The sequence below is a fragment of the Manis javanica genome, chromosome 10 (genome assembly GCF_040802235.1).
Source record: "Manis javanica isolate MJ-LG chromosome 10, MJ_LKY, whole genome shotgun sequence".
NCBI lineage: Eukaryota > Metazoa > Chordata > Mammalia > Pholidota > Manidae > Manis > Manis javanica.
The window spans coordinates 65,654,619-65,676,292 of record NC_133165.1 but is presented as its reverse complement, the minus strand read 5'-3'; the positions used below and the strand labels follow the sequence as shown (position 1 = coordinate 65,676,292).

The window sequence follows — 21,674 nt, the reverse complement described above, 5'->3', positions numbered from 1 at the left end:
CTTCATCAGTAGTGCTTCCGGCCAGGAGGCTTGTGCTCCTCAGAGAGGGTCCCTGCACTTCTGGAAACAGCAGAAAACACTCCCTAGGGCTTGACCTTTCCTGTTATTCTTTCTCCTTGCCCTGTTGCCAGCCCTGGTCGCCTTGATTGAGAAACTGCTGTTGGCTTCTGATGTTTGCTGTTGACTCGGCCTAGTTTAAGGAATCTTATACTCACAACCAGATTTCTAGTGTGGGCTTGCCTGGATGCTCTGTGAACTCTCTTCATTCTAGGCTTTGGCAACGTATCTCTGCCTCTCAGTATACAATTCTGGGCTGTGTTGCCTTCTTACCTTGGGGCTGCTACCCAAAATGAACCATACTTACCACCACAGGAAGAACTGGGACAGAATTGAGGATAGGAGCCTATGGTGCATCTGCCTTCACAGCTGCCTGGTACCCAGCACTATCCTTTGTCTAGTCAGATCCTTGGCAAAAATTTGTTGATGGAATAAATAGAAAAGGCAGTTTCAGTAGCATCTCATGATGTGAAAGGAAAGCATTTATTCAACTAATATTGAATATGATTCTTTAGAAGAGGCAGCATGGCAGGAGCTGAGGATTCAAAGATTAAGAGATAGGGCCTCTTTCCTTAAGGAATTCACACTGTACTGGAAGTCTAGAGCTAGAAGAAAAATCTAGGTGGTCAACTTGGACAGAGATGAGAGAGAACCTCCCAAACTGTGGGCCTTTATCCCAGGTCCAATTCCAAGCATGTCTTGAATACGTTAATGAGAGTTACTATTACTGAGCTGGAAAAATTCTTGATAAAAGTTAGAAAACTTATTTTTTGTATTCTCTTGATGCTGGTTGCAGAACAATGGCTTCTGAGGAAAAAGGAGCCAGGTGAAGGATGACTGTAAAACCCATATGAAGTCCTGAGCAGGTTTCCTAGGACTGCTCATTCTTTCCTTTGGTTAAAATTTTCTGGGATACTAATAAGAAAAGGAGATTTTTATTTTTTCATATGAGAATTTAAAAAAAATCACATGCCCCCCAGGAGGTCAGGCTCTTTTATTGGCATGGCAGAACTTAAAATAATGGGGTCTGATGTGATATGTTGCTGGAGTTCTGACTGTTTGGGCAAACTTAACAGTAAACTTGAGCTTTTAATGAACGTCACAGACAGTGTGGTCAACATTTTTGATTATGAAGCAAGCTCTAACAAAAATAGAACAACCAAAGTGATCTTCCTCTACATAAAGTGTAGGTTATCTTTCACAGAATCTCATTGGAGGAGCAGCCTTGAGGGCTAAAGTAAGTAGGTTATCCTCTTATCTAACCAACACAAGTAACTCTGTGCCTGCTCTGAGTGACACTGGCTGGAGCAGGGTGGAGGGAAATGCAGGTGACTTGCATTTTGAGGTCTGGGTTGCTGTGTGTCATTCTGTCGCTTGCCATTGCCAAGCACAAGTCAGCTTCCCTCACCAGAAGTTGTTCCCCGAGGGGAACGCTGTCCCAAGCGGTTGACACACTCTATCTCAAGGCGGCATGGCTAAAAGCAACGATTCCCGTAAGTATCAAGTGCTGCTTAGCACGGAGACCTAAAGGACATTTATAATTTTGGATAAAACTTACATCTTTTTGTTTTATTATAGGAAGACAGCATAAAAAACATACGATTATTAAAGAAGAAAACAAAAAAGCTATTTATGGTAAACCAAAGGGCCTTTTTCTTTTCCTCGTTTCTACTTGTTTGATGCTTCTTTGCCTGCATTTTCATTCCTCTTGATGGTCATTAAGCAATAATCAGGGGGATGTTCCAGTGACATTTTACAAAGCTGTTCATGGTTTACCTTACTCAATTTTTTATCTTATTTATAGAAAAACTGCAGATTCCAAGAACAGCTTCTGTCCTTCTTCATGGAAGACGTTTTTGGTCAACTCCAATTGCAAGTTTGCAAGCAAAAAGACTTTGTGGAAGAATTTCATAGCCTTAGGCAGAAATTGAGCCGTTGTGTAAGTATGTACAGCAAATACGGTCAGTCTGATTCTAGAAACTTTCCTCGAAAACAGCATGTAGGAAACTGTCTCCACAGCAAAGGGTGAGTAAAAGGGGCTTTCTAATTGCTGGCTTGTCGTCCAAGTGCAGAGTTCATCGTCCAGGAAGCAGCTTCAAGGAACCATGCAAACTCACAACGCTGCTGTCTATCATTTCGTAAGGAGTGGCACATAAAACATATTGGAGAAAGCTAAAATAACACAGAATACTCCTCAAATATTTATTTATTTTTAATCATTCCCTCTTTATATGATTCCCAAGTAATTCATTCAGTACCAATTTTTCAAGCACCAGCTATGTGCCAAGCACTATTCTAGGCTGTTACTGTTGGCTTCTTTCTTTCTATCTTCCTGTCTTTCTCATATTGATGAGAGCTTTTAGACTGCCGTTTTCTTATTTATTTATCTATTCTTTTAGAGTTCTATCCTTCTTAAGACATAGTCTCAATCAAAACTTAAAAAAAGGGGGGTTATCTTCAGAATCAAAAGTATTTGATGCTGTGGTATGGTCTCTGACACTCAAAGCAAGGGGAAATCAATTAAGAAGGTAAAAGTGACCTTATGTCTATAAGAAATCCTCAGTAATAAAGACCCGAGTGCAGAAAACATGACAAAACTAATTAAGACAAGCAGTCAGGATCAGGGCAATGTCAGCTGCCTCTGTGCAGAGTGTTGAATCTTTTCTGTGACCCTCCTTGGGCCCCAAGTACGCTTTGTCTGGCCTTTTAGAGCAAAGGTGGGATAGTGATGATTCCTGCAGTCTTTGGGGTGCCAGATGGAAATGAGATGTCTGCTTGGCTTTACGGTCATTGAGACTGAAATGCTGGGCACCTGGAGGTGGATTTTTGTTTTCTAAGAAGATGTCTTCTCTCGGGATCTGTGAAAGTGGTCAGGAACCTAAACTGTACCTGATTGATACAGAGACATTTTATGAGGGTGAGTTGGTCATTTAGGTAAAAAAATTTCCATGAATTTGTAATCTCTTTTTCTTGGTTTAGTTTATGTTCAAGCTATGTCCTTGTTTGAGATTTGAGTTGCATGGCTTTCCATAAACTCTCCCATTCTGTTACAATAACGACACAAATTACCAGCTGCTATCACTTTGTAGAACACTGAAAAATCCTCTGAGCCAGTACCCTTCCCTGAGGTAATGGAAAAGCACCACTTCTCTTTGGCTTATACTGTCTTTAACCTATGAGGGCATCTTACTAAGACAGTGACCAGTATGAATGGTCTCTTAAATTTAAGTTGAATTATTATGTAATTTTATATTTCATTTTGCCTTTAGCTGATTACCCCCAGTAAAAGAATTTTCACACTGAAAGACTTGAGGAGGAGAGCGCGACCCACTGAGGCCTTGGCATTAGCGGGTGCAGGACACCTGCCGCAGCTGCAGGCTAGGGTGGAGTCACCCCAGGGAACTAGCGAGCTGCTTCCCATTTCAGTGTCTGGAGACAGGGGTCCTCCTTAGCCTTTGCTGATTTATTTTTTTATATACCTTCTGTTTCCCTTTTGCTGGAGACCTTGGTCGCTCTGTGCAGGTGTCATCCGCGGTGTTAGCCATCGATTTAATTTTTCTAAGTGAAGTCCGTTAACGATGGTGAGGGAGCAGAATAAATCCCTGCCTGATGCAGTGCGCTGCGCCTGCGCACCTGGAGCCCCCCAAGACAAGTCTGGTTTTTATCATTGATTTGGTTCCCTGGCTCAAAGAGCTCTAGAACTCCTGAGAGTTATAACAACCCAGCGATGTTCTAGATGGAAAGCGTAGAGAACACAGACCTGTCTAGGAACTCTGGCTTTCCTCGATTTGTTTTTAGGGAAGTTTTTCCCTGAAGGGTCCTCAATCTGTCAATAGAGATGGTTCTTTCAGGGACTGGGGCCACACGGCGGACGGGAGCAGCGCGGGTCGCGGCGGGTTACCAAAGTGGCTGGCTCCCCCTGGTGGCCGAATATGAACACACCATCCGATCAACCTCCCGGGGCACCTGCTCGCGTTCTCCCACCTGAAGCCGCACGCGCCAGTGTTAGCTTCCCTTAACTTGCCTCACAAGCTGTGGAGTTTATGCCGTGGGGTCTTTCAACCACTTCTGTGAAACTGTGAAAAGGAAAGTCAGAGGATGAGCCCGAACTTTGGAATGGCTTCTCAGACATTGCTTTATGGAAATTGGTACTAGCCCTGTGTTTTATCTTTTGGCCAGTAATAATTATGTATTTTTGGTAGTAGAAGCTGGTATCTGTTTAATATGAACTTCCTGAGCATCTGTTCTAGGTGGGATACTAAATTAGTGGCTGGGGCAAGGCTTAGCAGGGAGACGTTGTAAAATGTGAAGTAGGCAGCATTAACTTAAACGTGATATTTTCTTAGTCAAAAATGGGCACTAAATATAGTCAATATATAAATAGCACACATAGAGAAAATAGTTAACACTTGCTGTATTTCTCTTGTCCTTCCTCTCCAGGCTGTTACGGGAAAAACGAGTAAACCCCAGCCCTTTCCCTGTGGGAGTTTCACAGAGCAAAGGAGAGAAAGGCGGTGGGTGGGTAGGGGGAGGGCTGGAGAAAGAAGGATTCTAGGCAAAGAGAGGGAGGAGCAAGATAACTTCAATTATAAAAAGAGGAAGAAAGGCGAATTGGCATAATGACTGAACTAGCGAGGCGGTGGGGATTCAGAACACAAACGCTCCAGTCCGAATAAAGCAGGAAAGGTTTTAAGGGGGAGGGACTTTAAGAGGGGCCCTGAGTTCTGTGGGTTCTATTTCTGTAGAACCTTGACCTATTTCAAAATTTGCCCAAGGTTCTTCTGTAATATGGAAACGGGAGGAAATGGTTCAACCCCCGTTTCTAGGGCTCAGAACTCTAGGCTAATGCGTAGGTTGGTGTAATGTTACAGGCTAAGTAGGATTTTGAGGGGTGGATTCAAACACCAGCACTGCATTTATGATGTTGCCAGAGTTAAATTGTCAGTTCAAAACAGTTGACTTACAGAATTTTGGCATACAGTCCATTTGCTTAATGTGTGTACTTACTTGAGATTTGAATCTATGCCAACAATAAGCATTGGTGTGTGATCTTCTGAAAATATATTTCCTTCTCAAAACCTGGAAATAACAAAAAAAGTGGAAGATATGACCTAGACTGCTTTATATAATTTAGAGAATCCAACAATTATTTTGCATCTTAATACACTGAGGATAATAATGAGGATTAATACAGTTACCTTGTAATGGTATTTTTGAATGTTCTGGTTCTATGTGGATATTTTATTTCTGATGACACTTTTTAGTGGACAACTAGAATTGTTAAAAAAAAAAGTACTCCACTAAAAATGCAAAGACATTTTAATTTGTGATATTAAATTTCTTTTTATCATAATCTGTCCTATTTTATCAAATAGGATTTGACTCTGGGTGATTTTGTTGATTATACATTAAAATAGGTGGCATTTTTTATTTCTCAAGAGCAAAGTAGTAAATTCCTCCTTTAAAACTGACGGTGGCCTTCCTTGGTTTTAGTAGGAGCATTTGGGTTGGGAGAAGATTACAATTTCAGTGATGGAATACTGATGTATTATATTACCAAATCTCATTATCTTGGGCATATAACTTGGGTTGTATTTGAATAATCCTTGGAAGGAGTTGTTTCATATCACCAAAGAAAAAAACGTAAAAGCTTAGTCTACTACAGCCAGTACTTAGGTAGTGGGTCACAGGCTGTCAGCTGGAGATGATCGACATCTCTTTCCCATTTTGTACTTCAGGTGGAACTTGAAGATTACTGGCTGTAGATAAAGTCTTTTGACATTAAATCACCAAGCAACCATTGAACATTTCTAGGTTTTAGGTGTTTCAGTTCAAAATTCAAATACAAAATTAAAATGTCCACAGCAAGCAAATAGTCCTGTTTTTTCCCCTTATTTGTTATTTTGCAAGTAATACCGTGCCACTTATTTTTATGTGATTAAGGCAGGGAAACAAATAATTATCCGTATTTTGAGGGTTTATGGATTTATACTTGATGGGTAGCCAGTGAGTGGCTGGGACCAAGGGTTTTCCTCCTTTTCTTCTCTTATTCCTCTCTTCTTATTCCCTCTCCACCATTCCTCCTCCATCTTTCCTTTCCCTGAACTTCTTTTCAGAATATTCGACATACCTGTTTCAAGTTAATTTGCTAAATGGCCAATGTGCCAATGACTAACTTTTTCAATCCATCGTTTCCTTTACTTATTTGGTTTTAGTTGACTGGATTTTATGACACCTACATATGAAAGAATTTCTAAGTAATAGTCTAATTTGTCTCAGTTCTGGGTTCCTACCTATGGAATTGGAGACTGAATAGCAGAGAGAAGGGAAACTGGGGAATCAAGAAGAGTCATAAGAATTTAATCTTTCTGAACTTGCAGAATTCTTATGAATATATTTCACATTAATATAGTCTTGTACGTGAGAGGAGTGCATTTGTAAGAATTCTGCAAGGTCAAGAATACATTCAAGTATATGTATCAATTTCAGCATTGGAGACACATTAACTGCTGTGACAAATATTCCCACAAATTTTAGCAGCTTCACATTTTAGAACTTAATTTCTTCCTCATGTAAAATCCCAACTGGGATTCTTCTGGGTGAGGTTACTTTCCTCCACATTATAAATCAGGGACCCAGGTACCTTCCATATGGCAGTTCTGCTCTGCCATTCCCCAGGTTTTTTGCATCCAAGTGAGGTGGGATGAGTGCAGGAAGAAGACATAGCTTCTTATAAGCCTTGTTCCCCAAATGACAGTTATCATTCTGCTCATATTCCATTGCCCAGAACTAGTCATATGGCCACAGTAACTGCAAGGAATTCTGGGAAATGTAGTCTAGCTTATGGCAAAGAAGAAGAGGAAATAAAATTTGACCAATAGTTAGCAGTCTTTGCCGTGATTATTCAAAAATTTTTCATTAGTGTATTATTTACAATCAGGGCCATGCTTAGTTGTAGAGTAACTGCACAAATTAGAAACAGGGTATGGCCTTCACATGTGGTGTGAGTGTGGTACAGTGAATCGATGGGGACACTCCCTTAAGCCAAGCACTCATGTGCAGGGCACAGTGGTACAGGGTGGTTCTGTTTATGATTGTATTTAACAAATGATTTCTTCTTGTGAATATATTCTTCTCATCAATTAGAAGGGAACTGAGATAAAAATTGAACTTTTCTTAAAATGGTGTTATAAAGATAAAATGAAAACCCAAAACTCAATCACTGAAACTAAAACTGGTTAAAAGAAACAAGAAAACTTTGTAAACTGTCAAACAGTTTACAGCAGTTTGGCCTACTTCTGTATTTCCCAGGTCCTCTGCTAGGTGCTGGGATAAGAAAGGCCAGTACGGTTTGGTCCCTGCTCTCCAGAGCTTATACTCTTGTTTGGAGAGAGATGTGAACAAGAAGGCCAGTGAGTCATGAAATGCAACATGTGTGAAACCTGAGTTTTCTGTCTTAAAAAGTTGTTGTGGAAGCACAATAGATGAATTTGTTAATTCTATCTGCTCTGGGGTTTGGGGTGTATGTGGGGAGAAAGTCAAGAGTCTTATGAAAGGAGGTGATGACAGAGTTTAATTTCCTGGGGAATGCGGAGCAGGAATGGCAGGGGGAGAAGCTTGAATAAAGGCGTGATGGTGTAAAACAATACATCACATTCAGGAAACTACAAGTAATATCGAGACGTGTGTGAAGTGGCATGGAGAATATGAAGAGAAGGCTGGGTGTTCAGATTTTAGCCAGGAGATGCTGATAACAGTCAGTTAGGAAAGGCATGGGAAGATTAGCTAAGGTGTTTGGGTTGTGTTCTGAAGAAAATGGAAAAGCATTGAAAGTCATGGCATGCTCAAACACTCTGTTTTAGAAAAACTTCTTTAGTGAACATGGAGGGTACAGGTGGGAGTGAGGCTGAGGCAGAGGAAATAATGGGAAGAGCATTACCGTAATGTGCCTGGATTAAAGTGGTGGCACCCTGATGTAGTAGAGAAGGGTGGGGAGAGTCCAAGGAAGGGTGGAGAGGCTGGGGTGAGCCTCATGTTTTTGCGCTGGGGGCTGGTCTGGTGGTAGGGTTTATTCATTAAGAGAACAGAAGGAGAAAGCTTGGAGGAAGGTTAGTAAGTTGCCTTAGATCTGCTAAAACTTTGAGGAGCCCTTGCATATGTGTAATCATAAGAGTACTATATGTGCTCTCCATATATATATTGTGTATGTTCAATATTTATGATGTATTTATTAACAGATTCATTGAGATAAAATTGATTTACAATTAACTGAACATAATCAAAGTGTGTTGATTTGTTGATTTGGATGTATGTATACACTGAAACCATCCACAAGTAAGATAATAAACATACCCATCACTCCCAAAAGTGTCTTTGTAAACCCCTCCCTCTCTAAACCTGTCCCTCTGTTTCCTGGGAACCACTCTTTGATCTGCTTTCTGTCACTATAGATCTGTTTGCATTTCCTAGGATTTAATGTAAATGGTATTATATGGGTTACATTTCTTTTATGTCTGACTTCTTTCACTCAGCATAATTATTTTGAGATTGATTCATGCTATTGACTGTATCAATAATTCATTTCCTTTTTATTGCTAAGTAATATTCCTTTATAATGATATACTACCATTTATCTATTCACCTATTAATAGGTTTTTTTTCCCTATAGTTTTTGGCTATCACAAATAAACTTGCTTTGAAAATTCATATATAAATCTTGGTTTGGACAGATATCATTTTGGGAGCTAAATACCTAGAAGTAGAGTGGCTGAATCATAAATTGGTGTCTGTTTAACTTTGTAAGAAACAGCCAAGCTCTTTTCCAAAGTGGTTGTATCCTTTTACATTTCCACTAGTAGTGTGTGAGACTTCAAATTGCTGAATATTCTTTCTATCACTTGGTAGGGTCAATATTTAAAAATGTTAGTCAGCTAGTTGGAGGGTCGTGGTATTACGCTGTGTTTTCAATTGCATTTCCCCACTGGTTAATGAGGTCAGCATCTTGTGATTTGCCTAATTACCATCTACATATCTTCTTTGGTGAAGTGTCTGTTCAAATATTCTGCCATTTTTTAAAAAAATGGGTTGTTTTCTTACTGATTTTGAATACATGTGTTTTGAAATATATTCTGTATCATCCACTTTAAAATACTTTCTGATTTCCCTTTTGATTTTTCCTTTGGTACATGAGTTATTTGGAAGGGTATTATTTAGTTTCTGTATACTTGGGGTTTTTTCAGATACCTTTCTAATTTTGATTTCTAATTTGATTCCATTTTGGCCAGAGAACATACTTTACATGACTTGAATATTTTTATACTGTTGAGCCATGTGTTATGGCCTAGAATTTGGTCTATTTTGGTAAATTTTTTATCTGTATTTGAAAAGAATAGATATTCTGCTGTTGTGTAGAGTATTCTATAAATATCAGATCTAGTTGTTATTGTTTTTTAATCTTTCTATACCTTTACTAATTTTCTTTCCACTTATTCTATCAGTCATTGACATTGGATTCCTTCATTTTTCCTTGATGTTCTATCAGTATTCATGGTAGAAAGTCATGTCTTTTGAAATCTTGATGTTTGGTACATAAATATTAATGATTGTAATGTCATCTTGATAAATTGACCCTTTATTGTTTTAAAATTACTCTATTGTTCCTAATAATATTCTTTGTTTTGAAACCTACTTTTTCTGATACTAATAGAACTACCCCAGCCTTCTTTTTATTAGTGTTGCCATGATATATCCTTCTCTATCCTTTTACTTCTATTTGTGAGTTTATTTAAAGTGGGTTTCTTGTAGGCAGCATATCCTAAGGTTGTGTTTTTTTCCCATCCACTATTGTCTAGATTTATTAATTCACATGGCATTGCAAAATGATGTTTTAAAAATTCTATTATGCTTTCTTTGTTTATAAGCAGGAATAAATCTATAATCAGAACCTACCCCTTACTATTTGGCTATCCTGAGGAACTTATATACTTAATTCATTTTCTTGTTTATCAGTTTTCAATATGAGGAATTGATTTTCCAACATTTTTCTAAGATGACCAATGAGTTGTTATTTTCTCTTAGTTTCATTATTAACTAATGGACTTAAGTTATTTTTCATTTTTAAGAAGCCCTTTTGATTTCTATAAGCTATCTGCCTTTTAGTTTCTTTGTAAGTCTAAGACTGGCATCTTCTTGTGTCACTCTTTGAAAAGCAGCACCACAATAATTATCATGATAAATCAAGGTCTGAAGTCCCAGTATTACTGTATTTGAATGTCATCTCATTGTTTCTGGTAACATTCTAGGCATTTCGCAGCACCAAATAAAATATTACATTTAAATTCGTTTGGCTTGGCTAATCTATATTGTGTAATTGTTCAAGGAAAATAAGAATGATGCAATCATTTTTATTTTTATAATCTTTGCTAGCCATGGCTGGCAATGGACCTATGTTTATGTAAAAAGACATTTTAAAGATCCTCATAGAACTCAAATCCTTTCATATTTGAAAGGGAACAAAATAATTGCTTAGTTGAATGCATAAAATAATTTGCCTAATTGCTAGTGATCAAAGTTGAAAAGGAAAAAAAAAATTCCATTAGTTTTCAAGATTTCATCATCTACTTTCATTAACATTTTGAGAGCTTGACTAGTAAATGGTAATTAGAGAGATATATTTCTTTATATTCATTATATGTTATTGATTTTAAAATCTTATAGATCTTGGCAAATAGAATTTTTATGTCTCCATTCCTTGCTGTGTGTTTAATAACTAATTTGTATCAATTTCAACTAGCTTGTTAGCTTGTGAAGTACTGCCAATTATTTATCCTTGTAATTTCAAATATTTTGAAATTGCAGTTGATTGAACTGATAAAACCTGAAGTGAGACAAACCCTGTATTATTCTTCAGTTAACTGCAAAGGTGAAAACCCATCTTCAACAATACTAATAACCTCATCTTGTGGTGGCTGGATGATTTAAATGACATAATATATCAAAGTGTCTGGCATGTAGTAGTTCTGCAAAATAATTAGCGCCTTTCCTTATTGCTTTCCATGCACAAAACACTAATTTTCTTCTGATTACATCTTCTCAACAATTTCCAAAGGAGTGGTTGTCTTGTCAAATACCTTTCTAGTGCCTAATGTGAATGTTAACTTGCATAACATGTATAATTTACAGTAGTACTTTAATTTAAACAGATCATTGAAGAGTAACTGATTTTAATCTTGGTAAACATATTGTCTAATTATACTGTAGAATCTCTTTGCTGACAAATTTATTCCTTGGTTAATGATATGTAACTTCTCTGTCAAAATTGTGGGGCACAACTCTATCACTTTATGTGCTAAATTGCATAGTCTCATTCTATTTTTATTGAGATATAATTAAATTATAGCATTATACAAGGTTCAGGTATATAAAATAATGATTTGATATCTGTGTGACTGTGAAATGAAAACTACAATAAGTCTACTTAATATCCATATGTGTACTCATTCTGATAAAAGGTAATTATGCTGGGAATTTAAAAAAATTCACAATAAAATTATCTTACCCTAGTATCTGTTTATAGTTAGGGTATTTAGAAACTCAATGTATGATTGAAACATGGAGAAATGTTTTATGAGGGTCTAAGATTAGTGTAGGCAAGCAAGAACATATATACTTACTGTATCAGATGGGTCTGCTAGTACGGAGAACAGAAATAAGATATTTTGTAAGCTCTTCTGATATATATTTACTCAGGTATTGGGTATCATTATTTGCTTTTTCTAAAATTAAATGTCTGGTTATGAATTTGGTTTTGAAGAGAGACAATGGCTATACTTAGGTCATTCTCTTTTTCTTCCATGCAACATCCTTGGTTGCAAATATAGTCATGCTGTATAGTCATGCTTTCTTCTAGTAGCACTAACTTAAAAATTTTCTTTCTAAGTTTCCTATAAACCTTTCTGGTCTCAGTAGTTTGGTCTTGGTTCCTAGTGCCCAGACTTTTGCCAAACTGGTATTTAATACTTAAAAATTTACTTTTGTAACAGGCTACACTGATAAACTTTTCTTTACCATTATTTTCAGGGCACCTCAGGTAATTGTAAGCCTCCCATGAAAAGCTGTGAAAAGCTGACTAATGAGATTCACTTATACTCTGTATATGCTGTTATACAATAGAATTAAGTTAATTTAATCTTTAATCCCTTACCTATCATTTGCCTGTCCGGGGAAAGGAAGTTTCAGGAAACCAAGGCCATAGCCAGAGGAACTATTTAAACCATTAAGGTCAACTGAAAGAAAAGAACAGAAAACCCCAAACCAAAAAAAAAAAAAAAAAGGAAAACAAAAAAAGATAGCTATAATGTGGTCTGAAGTTGTATACTGAGGTAAATAAAATATAGAAGAATGTATGTATGATTTTATACTCAGCCAATGGTTGTGGGAATACTGCATATGTTTATAACAGGATATAATAGAATGAAGCTTTTTGGAGAAAGGATTTAGGTGGTTCTTAGAATATAGTATAAGCAGTGAATTCCCTGAGAGACTACAAGCTGTTCCACTCATGACCCACATATTTCGTTTTCTCAGAATTATCTGTGGAGAGGGATTTTCCATTTCTGCTTCTGCTGCCATACACAGGTACACATTTGGATGACTTTGCAAACACTTGAAAACTTGGGGCACACAAACTAATTCATTATTACTTATTCATCCCATTGTTTTTAACAAGCTGTAAGGCTCACTAATGCTCTGGACATGCTTTAAACTTATTAAACCAGTAAGTAGGCTTTGTGGACCCCAAGGCTGTAAACTGATGTTTGCAATTCATTCATTGGTTCTTTCATTCAACCAATGAATGAATTTATTGAGTATCTAGTATTTGCTGAATGCTATTCTAGGTGCTGGATATACAATAAAAATTGACATAAAATATCTCTGTCCTTAACAGAACTCCTTGGAAATGCTTTCAGCCAGTTTCAGCTAGTCTCCGATGGTCATAGGTGCTGTGAAGGGAACAAATGGAAGGATGTGCTGCAGTGGGGCTGGAGGCTAGGGGCCGTTCCATAGACAATGAGTCTGAGAATTTCAGTTCAGACTGCAAGGGTATTCAAATCATCTCTGGTCTCTCCAGCCCGAGAACACCGTGCTTCCTCTCCCTACTCCTCCCTTCTCCCTGCTCCTTCCACCCTATCTCACATACCTTTCAAAATGCAACTCACTCTGGAATCCTTCTATGATCCCATAATCAGATTGCCTCTGCTCTGCCTCCCAGAGCAGTTATATATATATATTTTTTATCATCGTATTTATCACATAGTGTCGTAATTTTGCATTACTGTCTGTCTGAGTAGATTGTCAGCCATCACTTATGCTCAAGGCTGTTGTCATTATGTAGGGTACTCTAATAAACTAACTAAGTCAATTCTTTGAATGCAGAGACATTATTGCATGCCTATCATTTAGTAAGTATGCAATAAAAATGTTGACTTAATGATGATTGATTAGGCTGTTTGCCTTGTGTTATTCTATAACTCTCATGCTTTTCTTTGTGCTTGTCCCCAGTTACTGTAGTACTACCAATAAGTTGCCTCTAGTCTAGATCCTATTTGCTCTGCATGAGTTTGTCAAGCCATTCAGCCATTCTTACAATAAAACTGTTGACCCTTTATTAGGCATTCTGTTTGCAGCAAATGCAACTCTACACTGAAATATGAGGTAAGGAAATCACTCTTTAATAAATTTCTCCTTCCAAGCAAAGCAATCAAAATTATGGTAGTAAAATTTGGCTGTCCTACTGGCTCTGTAGACATATTTATGACACTGAGGAAAATGAGAACCTTCTGCCCCACATCTTTACCTGAGTCGTTTATAGTAAATGGAGCTCAAGGCACCAGAAGCATCCTATAAACCAGCATAGCTCTAGTGGCAACCCTGTACCTATTAAGTTTGCTTTGTTTTGTTTTTGACTGAACCTTGTTTTTCTCCTTTTCTATTCTCACTCTTCTTAGGGTAGCATGTGCTGTAGGTGGAGTGAAGTCAGCAGCCTTTCTTGTCCTTCCCACCCTGCTGTGGGATGTCCTGCAGAGCAAGTCCTCTGGGCAGAGCACATCGCCAACAGGAATGCCTTCCTGACACTACACTTCTCTAATGTCCAGAATTTGGTTGGATTCTTTGGTCTCCCACTTTCAATATTAAATCTCTAAATCCTAACACTTGCATGTTTGACATTGTGCCATGTGAGTTGCCTTTTCTGTGTTCTGCAATTGAGCTTGGCATCTAAGAACGTTGATATAGTGCCTTGGAATTAGGCAAGTGTTGATTCTCTTTATCAAGGCCCCTTTTTTTCCTGATTGCAAGAGTTGAGCCAACTACTTCTATGTTATTTTCAGGCTAGCAGGATTTAACTTCCAAACTAAATAAAATAAATACAAAATACTCTCCATTTATAAAATTATGAACAGCAGACTTCTCTAAATTCTTCCCATATCTACAATCTTGGCTGGAACTAGACTTGGTATTTCTAAAATTTCCTTTTGAATTTCCAATCGGAAAAAACAAATGAACAAAGAAAACACACACACACACACACACACACACACACACACACACACACACACACAAGGTTTCTTTTTTTGTTTGTTGTGATGTCCATTTTCAGGTTGAAATCTTCTTTTTCCTTGTCTTTATCTCTGTTAATCAATTTAGTCTTTTAAAGCCATTTCCAACATTTTTCCATTTGGAGCTAATCCCTCATTTTGAATGTTTTCAACAAGAGAATATCTCAAGTTAGGCTTTTGTTTTGTTAGTATACTAAGTGGCTTTAAATACTCAGGAATCAGAATACTTGGGTTCATTCAGATCTCAGCTTTTCCACCTAATAACAGTGTGAACATGAGCAGAGTATTAACTACTATGCTTCGGTTTCCTGATCTGTAAAATGAGGGGTAATGGTATCTACCTCATAGGATTGCAAAAACTGAATGAGTTAATGTAACTAGAGCCTTCAGATTGGTGTCTGATACATGATACTAACATTATACATTTTGACTATTGTTATTTTTACCTAACAATCTTCTCAGTATTTTTGTCTTTACTTGAAGGAGACTTGGGTTAAAGAGAGCTCCTAGAACTGTTGAATTTTTACCTTCTGATATTGATGCTGTATTTTATTGATTTTCCTACAGATACTTTATTTACTAACTCTGTTTTGTTCATCATTATGTCTAGTGCCTAGCAGATGGCTTGACACATAGGAGGCACTTCATGAATGAACAAATTTTTTTTTCTGATTGTCTCCTCTGACATTAGCCACCACTGCCCTGGGTCTGTCATGCATTGTTTCGGCCTCGTAGGATCTGGGTTGAAATGTTCTCTTGATTCAGGGTTTTTACCACAGGAGGTCCAACCCAATGCTTGTGAATCCCCAAAACTGCTCCTTAACAGGAACATTCTGTGTCTGCAGCTCTCCTCTGCCTAATCTTGCATGAAGCCCCTTGGCGAGGAGGATATTCCTTCTCACTTAGAGTCTGACCTGAAGGGAGAGCCCCCATTTGGGCAGAGTCTTGACACCCTCACCGCCTTACACCCTCACCGCCTTAAGCCTTTGCAACAGCGCTAAGGGAGTAACTCTCTTCAATCTTCCCATTTTTTTCTCTTGATAAGAAAGGAGCCCTAATCCTGCCCCTTCCTCCCACTTCTCTTTGTTTCTCACCTAAAGGGATCTGTTGGTTGATATTAGCCATGTTTTCTTTGTTTTAATAGATGTTCTCTGTTAGCCGCTTTTGTTTCATGACTTTTAATTGTTATCTTTATGATGTGCCTGTGACTCTCTTTTATCCCTTTGGACAGGACTTCCCGTGACCCCTGAGACAAGTGACTTAACCACTTGGGCTTGGTTTCCTTTTCTGTAAATTGAGAAGAATTGTCCTATCCAATTTCTTTGCCCTACTCCAGCACTAAGGTTTTATAAGTAAAACCTAAGTAGATGACATTTCTCCCTTTTCATCCCTTTTCTCTAATTAACCCTACAGAAATTTGCTGGAGAATAGAATGATGATGGTAATTTCCTCCTACTTCACTCCCAAGTGATTCCTGTGCTCAGATAGGGCTTGAAAATTCACTTACTCAAAGGATACTGGTCATTTCCCCTGGCCAGGCTACAGACTATCTTCTGAAGACACCAGCCTGCTCTTTCTAATTTAGAAATGAATACTAATTTCCTGGTGCTTTCTCCTGGCAAATGATACCTGCATATTGTACTGTGCAGTGTACATAATGGGTGATTTTTCAGAAAGTAAAATTTTTCTTGTTGTTGCCACATGTCTCATGCATGCCCCATTTTTCTTGCTCAATTGCTCCAGCCATGTTTCTTTCTTTCAGTTTCAGGAAATCACTAAGTTTTTCCTGCCTCAGGGCCTTTGCACATCTTTCCCTCTGCCTGAGCTATTCTTTCCTGTATATCCTCCCCAACCCCCTATTTCCTTTCTTCACTTTTCCATTAAACCTTCTTGTTTGTCAGATCTTAATTTAAGTGTCGGCCTTCAAAAAAGCTCTCCCTGACCATTCAATGAAAGTAGGTTATTACTGTAAATCTCCATCATAGAGTCTTGTGCATTACAAACACAGCTTTAATTATAATTTGTGAATTTTTATTTTTATTTTTGTTTTCTTATTTATCATCTGTCTCCCCCATGAAACTAAGCCCTGCTAGAACAGAGACCATGTATCTCTTGTCAGTGACTATCCATACCCAGCACATTGTATCTGCTCAATGTTTGTTGAACAGATGGCAGAGTATTATTAGTGTCTCTTCAACAATATTATCTGTTGATTTATTAGATTTCCTGTGCTTCCTCAGCTAGAGAGATGAAATCCATTACCAGGATGAAGAGAACATTTTATGGGGTAAGTATTCCAAATCCTTGTTTTTGAATACTTGGTTTTTTAAAATATGAAAGATTTTTGCTTTTATATCCCTACCTGCAGACTGGAAACAAAGGAATCTACAAAGCCATCAGTGAACTGGGAATTCTTCTTTCCTGGATTAAACAATTCCTGGAGAGTGTTAAGTAATGCAAGAAGCTAAGTGTATTGATTTGATGGTTATTTTGAAAAATAATGAGAACAACCAGAAATAAGTTTGTAACAGAGTATTTCTTTTTAAAAGTTTTGTACAGAGAGTACTGATAGCAAGTTAAATGATTCAAACAGACTAGAGGAATTTAATGTAAGAAAGTTTTGGAGTTAAGTAAATTGTTACTGATATGTACGTTTTTCTGTATTTTCAAAAAATGCTTTCATCTTGACCATGTTTTGTTATTCCTGAGTACATTGTATAATTTTAATGTAAAGGTGTATAACCAAAATCAACTTACGTAATATTTGTGTAGGGAAAATGACAGATTTCTGGGATATAATATAATGTTATTGAGACTTAAGTAGATGCTGTGTACATGATTATTGTCTACTTAAGGGTTTGATGGTTATGAATTATGCTCAGGGTGAATTTTGATTTTAATTAAATTTTTAAATAAACTGTGTTTCTTTCCCCCGCATGCCCTTTCTGTGACAGCATGCTAAAATTTCACTGAGTTCAATGGGTAGCAGTCAGATCAGATCAAACAGGACACACACATACACACTAACTGCTTGGAAGGGTGTACCAGGAGTGCCTTTGACAGATAACCAAGCCGCAAAGACCACAAATAACCCAGCTGAAATGATGTTGAAGCTTGATAATGCTCCTTCCGGGTGCCATACAATTAGGAAGATTAGAGGCCAAATAAAAGTCTAAATGCCCCACAGCCTCCACCACAGGAAACTTTTCATACCATCTAAAAATTTTACTTGCACAGCTAGCCTTCAGTTAAATAAGTAATGTGGCCTGACCATTGTTTTGCATTAAAGGGACTCTGCTTTGAGGCTCTAGGCCTGGGCTGCTTTGGACAGCAACCTGTGTGATGGGCAATTCTCCAGTGTATTCATGGTGCCCCTGCTACACAAAGAAACACTGACTTGATGTTTTGTGATATTAACAGGAAGGACTTCCCCAGGGCTTTCATGGATTTTGTCCTTGACATCTCTTCTTGTCATTATTTTCCCATCATTCTGTTCTTCTTTTTAATCATACAGTCATTATCCTATTGACCAGAGACTACCCTCTCTTGCTTTCTTCCAGATCCCAGATTACCTCTGCATTCCCTGCCCCTCATCCTTTCTGCCTTTCCCATCAAGACCCTGGGGTCCCATGTCTTATCTCTATTGGGGCCCTTGTTATTAGACAAATCTTCATGAAGGGAAAGGTGTGGTGAGCTAGAGGGCACCTTGGCCAGGGGGAGACTGGCAGACTCCCTTCATCTCATGCTGTTGAACTAGGGCTTCCTGTACAGCCTCCTAGGCCATCAGGAATGGGGCAGCCTCCTTTCCTGAGGAGCATTTGGAAGAGCTGGGATCCAAGGTTCAGGAATCTACCCCTTGGCTTTGCTGTGAACCTAAAAGGGGACATTGCACCCACGGCCCACCTTGCCCTCTTCTGAGGGCACTTGGTATTTTCAAGGTGCAGGAGGTCCTGAATCTGACTGTGCTGAGCTTCCACAGAGCCCAGAGTCTCCAGCCTTGATTACACACCATTCATAAACTGCACCATTCCTTAGAGCTTCCAGACAGCAGAGTAGCCATGGCAAATACTTCTTTGGTTTGCCCAGAATAGCCCAAAGGCTGCTAAACTCAGTAGGAAGGACCATAAGAACTTAAAAGTTATCACCAAGTAAAAAATCAATATTCATGGACTGGTGCCTATTCACAAACAAATTTTTTTTGAAATGTTTAAGGAGAGAGCATGTTTTTTTTGGTGGGTTTGAATAAAGGCTGGTATGTTGAAAAGGTAGCTAAGCAGAGAACAGCTGTGTTTTGGGCACAGGGAAGATACTGCTTTTGGTGGGGTCACTGTGGGCTAAGGGTGAAGCTTCCCCTCTGATTTACAGGATCCATTTTGGATATTTTCAGAACCAGGGATGCTTACATTTGGGAAATGACCATACCCCCTAAAATGCCCATGCAATGTTCTATAAACCCAAAGCCATTTAGCTTTTGTAGAGGGAGATTCCTTCTGATAGATCCCTCCTGCATCATACCTAGGAGACTACATTTCCTATTAAAATGTTTTGTCTGTCAACACTTGATTTGAGCTACAGAAACTGAAACTGCTGTGAGCACAGGGCAGAGCAGAAAGAGCCTGGGCACCAAAATGGTAGAAAGAGCCCTCAGTGAAGTGAACAGACCTGACTTGTTCCAATTTCCTTCAGGTTTCTTTCCACATCACAGGCGATTGCCCATATAAAACAACCCCCCTCCCAAGCCAACCCATCATCCTTCATCACTTTTCTCTAAACCACTTAATGCCACTGGTATGCTTGTATTGACTTGTTTGTTGATTGACTGTCTCCACTCTATCAGAATATAGACTCTGTGGGGCAGGACTTTCACTGTTTTGTCCCCATAGGGTCCCCAGCACCCAGGAGAGGCCTGAATGCAGGGCACTACATAAGCATGGTAAACCCTGGAGACAATGGATTGATGCCTTTGCCCAGCTGATCTTAGGATGTGTGGCCAATGTCAGGTTACTTTGCCTTCTACACCTCCATGTCTAGATTGGTCTTGAGTGAAATTACTGCCGTGGGAGATCTATGCAGATGTCTGCACTGTGGAGGACTGAGGTCTTCTCTTGCTCCAGCCACACTGCCTCCTCAGGGTCTCTCACACTCTCTTCTCTTCCCACCGCCTGCCTGCAATCCAGCTCCCCAAGCCCTGATTTGTCTGGCTAATTTCTCCTGATCCTCTAAGATTTAGTTCAAACGTTGTCCTGCTATTAATGGCTTCATACATGCTTTACTTCAAAGAACCTATTATAATTATAATTCCTCTAATATTTAATATCTCTTTCTCCCACTGGACTGTTCTTCTCTGATTGACTGCCATTCTGCGCAGATCCTCGTACCAGGTACGGGCCTGAAAAATACTTGTTGAATGACTAAGTGAATAAAATAGTGAATTAGATTAGAGAGCCTCCAGGGTTTCTTCTGGCTCTGGTAAACCTACTGCCATAGTTTTCACTGGTTGGCATGAACCTTGAGGAGTGTAACATAGCAGTGTCTCCCAACTTGAGTCCTCTGAAAGCACCTATCTCATGTAATGAATTAAATTATGAGTTAATGAATTATTATTTAATGAATTTAAATCAACATACTTTTTTATTTGTCCCAAATTAAAGATAGCTGTAAATAAATATTTCACTTTTAAAATAGGCTATTAAACTTGAATAAATATGTTCTTAACTAAAACGTGTTCATTTGTGTGCCATGGAGAATCATCTTGCAAACCCCAGGTGGAATGTGTCTCATACATTAGGAAACACTGCATATAATAAATTTCCACTACTTCATTCTGGTCCAACTTAGAAATCACTGGAAATTAGAACTTGATCTTTTTAACCTTCCCACATAGACCAGTTTAGAAAAAGTCAAGCCATGATGTTCAGGTTTCAAACTGGTTTCAGAGCTCCTGTCATTGTTTCCAGAGACGGAGATATGAGAGCGTGCTCACCCAGTCAGTCATTCCATGGTGCTGGGGACTGTGGCTGGTGACACAAGGTGCTGGGATGGCAGTATGGCCCTTGTACTCCCTTTAGCCCTTCGGGAGAGCAGTCTTTGCCTGGGTAGCCATGGTTGATGCAGCTTCCCGGGAAGGAGAGCTATGGAGTCACTTTCCTTTCTGTTAAGGAGGTTTCTGGAGTGGTTAGATGTATACACAGGGGTAAAAACAAAAAGTGAAAGCTTGGTTAGGCTGAGCAGAAGGAGCTGCAGAAATTCTCAAAAGCTGATAACTGATACAGAACTGTGCTGTGAATTACTATTCATCACGAGCATTCATAAGAATGGAGTTCTTCACTAGGGCTGAGAGCTGTTAACTAAAGTGAAAACCAATCAATTCTATAACCATTTATTGCATGCTTAATATCCACCAGTCCCAAAGTCATGGCTGGGGTAATAACAATAAATAAAAGTCATTGTTTCTTTCTAGCAACTCAGGGCCTAAGAAAGTTGATAGAGAGGAAGATAAATGATCACACAGAAGAAAGTGCAGAAGGTGGAGTTCAGGACACACTGCACCGAGGAGGTGAAGTTTGAGATAATTTACCCTTTAAGACTCAGCTCAGGTAATGCCTCTTCCAGCAAGTCTTCCTTGATCTCTTTGATCAAGGCTGGGTTTGGTGCTACTTGCCTAGCATATTTTCAGAATAGCATTTAGCATACTGTATTATAATTTTCTGTTTGTTTGCTATGTTTTTTTGAAGGCACAGACTGAGTCTCATTCAGCATTGTGTCCTTGGTGCTCCTCACAGTACTTGTCATATTCAGGAAATATTTTTGGAATGAAGCAATGGGGAAAAACAATGGCAGGGAGGCTAGCAAAGGGGAAATGGATTCGGCAGATATTTAGTAGGTAAATTTGATAGAACCTGGTGACCAACTGGTTGTGGGAGGGTCTTGGTACTGAAGAAGTAGTCTAGGACGACTCTAGGATTTTACTTTTCTACTGATTTGTAGTAAATGAGGACTCAG

The 21,674-nt window shown here is 38.7% G+C and overlaps 1 protein-coding gene across 1 annotated transcript; it reads left to right on the top strand.

Moving 5' to 3' along the window:
* The first annotated feature begins 1,349 nt into the window (after window positions 1-1,349).
* Window positions 1,350-17,630, top strand: IL26 (interleukin 26). The gene is made up of 5 exons (XM_017675337.2): window positions 1,350-1,550; window positions 1,636-1,692; window positions 1,862-1,996; window positions 16,894-16,959; window positions 17,041-17,630. The coding sequence occupies exons 1-5, from the start codon at window positions 1,380-1,382 to the stop codon at window positions 17,125-17,127; spliced, it is 516 nt and encodes a 171-aa protein (XP_017530826.1). The 5' UTR covers window positions 1,350-1,379; the 3' UTR covers window positions 17,128-17,630.
* Window positions 17,631-21,674: the final 4,044 nt, after the last annotated feature.